Raw genomic sequence first — 3,554 nt, forward strand, 5'->3', positions numbered from 1 at the left:
TCCAAACCATTATTTGTGACCACTTCCCATTTTACAAGAATCACTCATTCCAACATTCACTATTCTTTAAAACTTTAGAGTTTGGAAATTGTTTAGAAGTCCTTGAGGATCGATACTTGGATACTCCATCCATTTTATATTACTCTGACAGGTGTGCGCTTGCATCTATATAATTGTTACCACGCTTAGCGCGTGCGTTCAGCATAAACGCCGAGTCAGTATCTAAGAAAAGTCTTCATTAATTAGTGCTTAGCCCAACATGATAGAAAGAGGCCGGATGCACATCTGATGATCATCCGACAAAAGGAAGGGGAATCAATTCAGAACTTTGTTCGACGGTTTGTGATGGAAAAAATAAAGGTAGTTCGACTGTTCAGACTATGTAGCGTGGATGATGTTCATTACCACAGTTACGAATCCAGCCTTCGCTGAGTCGTTCGCCCTATATGAGACAAAAGCCTATAACGAGGCTATTCAACGCGCAAAGAAGTACATGTATGCAGTGGAAGGGCTGAAATCCAAGCAGCTGCTCCAAACTACCTTTCGAGCTATCAAAGGAAGTAATAGCCCCCGGCCGAAGTGAGAACCATCAACAAATCACTTAATAGTCGAAAGTGTAACTATGACAGTCGTCGTCGATAAGATCCGAATCCACCAGTGATGGACCGACGATTGTGCTAGTTTGACCACTACATGCCACTCAACGCGCCATTAACGGAGCTTCTTGCCAACATAGAAAGTAGTGATTTGCACATGATGTTGGAGAGGTCGGGCAAGATGAAGCTAAGTCCAGGTAAAAGGAACCGGAACAAATACTGTAGGTTCCACCGCAATCATGGTCATGACATGTCTTATTGTTTTGAGCTGAGGGACCAGATCGAGAATTTGCTACTACAGGGATATCTGAAGAAGTATATGGGGAAAAAGGATTCTGCCTCTTCTCATGGGAAAAGGAAGTATGATCGAGCCGACAGAGACGACAAGGATCGATCGCCATCACCAAAAAAGAGGGATCAAGGTGAAAACAGACCCGCCATGATCAATACAATTTTTGGCGGACATAGTGGGGAACAATCAGGGAAAAAGCATAAATCCCTGATCCGTGAGGCTCAGCACAAGGTAAACGTCGCGTATGTCCGCCCAGCAATGGCCATAACATTCATCACAGAAGATTTGGCAGGCGTCCATCTACCGTATAACGACGCACTAGTCATCTCCCTCTTAATCGACAACGTTCAAGTAAAAAAATTCTTGATCGACGGAGGAGCGTCCACCAACATTCTTGCCATATTGACTTACTTAACACTAGGAAGGGAGAGGTCGCAGCTAAAGAAGTGCTCGACACCACTGGTCGGCTTCTCGAGGAGTCGGTGACCGCGGAAGGGTGCATCAAATTCCCTGTCTTGATCGGAGAAGGAGAAAACGGGGTTCAAAAAATCGCTGAGTTTTTTGTTGTTGACGGAGCTTCTGCGTACAACGCAATCCTAGGGAGGCTGTACATCCATGGCCTGTAGGCCGTTCCATCCACGTACCATCAGATGATGAAGTATCCAATTGAAAAGGGAGTAGGGGGTGCGAAGCAAACAAAAAGCTTCTAGAGAGTGTTATGCGACAACTTTCAAAGGAATGCAGACCTGCATAATGATAGTTGGCCAGTTGGAAGACACCCACAACAGGATTCGGCAAAATAAATGGAAAGGTGGGAAACCCAGTAGAAGAGCTTAAGCAAGTTTTGTTGTTTTCTCCTGAACGACATGTGAGTGTAGGAGCAAAGCTGCAAGCTTTGCTGAAAGCCAATTTGATTAAGTTTTTGCGAGAAAATTTTGATGTATTTGCATGGTGAAGGGACGTAAATCTCGTAGTGGAAACGACAATCTTTGTTCTTGAATTCTTAGGAACAAGAACCACAAATGAAAAAGAAAAATACAGGGATGAAAATTTTCTTTACCTTTGAAGAACCGTTCTTCAAGGAATCACCAACGAACACCAATCCGTTTCAGCACCACCGATCTTTCCGCTATCCTGTGGGAATGTTGATTTGGCTCGTGGAGCAACGATTGGAAGAATGAGCTTCAGAGAGAGACTGATTGGTTGAGAAGAGAGGAGAATGCTCTTGAAGAAGATTTCTCCCACTCCCCTGCATAATTGTAGGGGAGTGTTTTAGTATTAATATTATAATAATAATAATAATAATAAATTATAATATATATATATATATATATTAACTAAATAAATAATAAACACTTAATTATTTATTATTAAAATAGAATCATATTCTAAAATAATTTCCCTCGTATAACCTATAGTTGTAATCTACATTTTATGTATATTATTTTTAACATATAGTTTTAATATGAATCACATTCATATTAATTTTTATTTGAATCTCATTCAAATAATTTATCTCATAATATATAGTTTCAATTTAGAGTTAACCATTATTATAATGTATCAATATACATACATTTAATCCCTCGAGCAATTTGAAGAAGGTGAAAAACAGTTTTTACAGAAAAGAAAAGGATCTCCCAACGATTTCTCTCAAAATTCTCTCAATTTCTCCCTCTCTTCAATCAAGGTGCTACCACAAGCACGATCCCGAGACCCAAGAGGATAGCGAGGAAGATCCGGTGGTGGTGTTCGAGGGGAATTCACTGAAGAAATGTTCTTCAAAGGTTTGGAATTTTCCCTGTATTTTCTTCTTTAAAACTCAATTTTGTATCCCAAAAATCAGCAACGAAAATCCGTTTCCGCTCCGGGATTCACATCTCTTCAATTGGTATCAGAGCCAGGTTGCTGTTCTGATTTTTTTGGGATCAAAATTGTTAAGTTTGGTGGGTGATTTCATATTTTCTGAAATATGAGTTTGCGGATTGCAAAATTTCCGGTTTTGGGCATTTAGATAGCATGTTTCTTCGTGATTTGATCATGTAAGGGCCTGGTGTTTTGGGCATTTAGTTTCTGTATTGTTTTTGAAAGTCCGGGTCGCTCGAAAGTCGTTCGTGGCGTCGGATTGGGCGAAAATTGCAGAAAACAGCGAAGAAGACGAAGCATACTGCGCAGACAGCGCCATGGCGCTGCGGGACAGCACACAGCGCCACGACGCTGCATTGTAGCTCCATGGCGCATTGCCAGGGCGCCGCGGCGCTACTGCTGCAGCGCCGTGGCGCTGCCCTTAGGCGCCGAGGCGCTGTCCCGGGTGTTTTCGATGCGGTTCCGAGGCTCCGGTTCGCGGTTCGAGGACGGATGCAGTCAGTTTTCTTATTTTTTTATTATTTCGTTTTCTTAGGGTGCCAAAAACCGTTCCAACTTTGCTATTTAATTATTTGATGCATTATGAATGTATATTTTCATTAAAATCGTATAGCATATTGTATGCCATATAGTTTTAAAATCCCACCCTGGGTTACGTGCATTATATGTATGTTTGATTTATAGTATGTATGTATGGTCATGCATCATATAGTAGTTATAAATGTTATAATGTATGTATGCATGTTTTATTTTCATAATTAATATAAGTGTTGTATTAATTAGATGAAAATAAAGTTGCA

General features: G+C 40.8%; 1 protein-coding gene across 1 annotated transcript; it reads left to right on the forward strand.

Moving 5' to 3' along the window:
- Positions 1-693: 693 nt before the first annotated feature.
- Positions 694-1,374, forward strand: LOC148207615 (uncharacterized). Its single transcript, XM_088118389.1, has one exon. The coding sequence runs from the start codon at positions 694-696 to the stop codon at positions 1,372-1,374; it is 681 nt and encodes a 226-aa protein (XP_087974515.1).
- The last annotated feature ends 2,180 nt before the right edge of the window (positions 1,375-3,554 follow it).

This window comes from Momordica charantia, unplaced genomic scaffold (genome assembly GCF_013281855.1).
Source record: "Momordica charantia cultivar OHB3-1 unplaced genomic scaffold, Mcharantia_2.0 BLBB01000123.1, whole genome shotgun sequence".
Lineage (NCBI taxonomy): Eukaryota > Viridiplantae > Streptophyta > Magnoliopsida > Cucurbitales > Cucurbitaceae > Momordica > Momordica charantia.

What these genes read in the sequence shown, in the direction of transcription:
- LOC148207615 (XM_088118389.1), top strand. Translation starts at nt 694, where the DNA reads ATGCCACTCAACGCGCCATTAACGGAGCTTCTTGCCAACATAGAAAGT.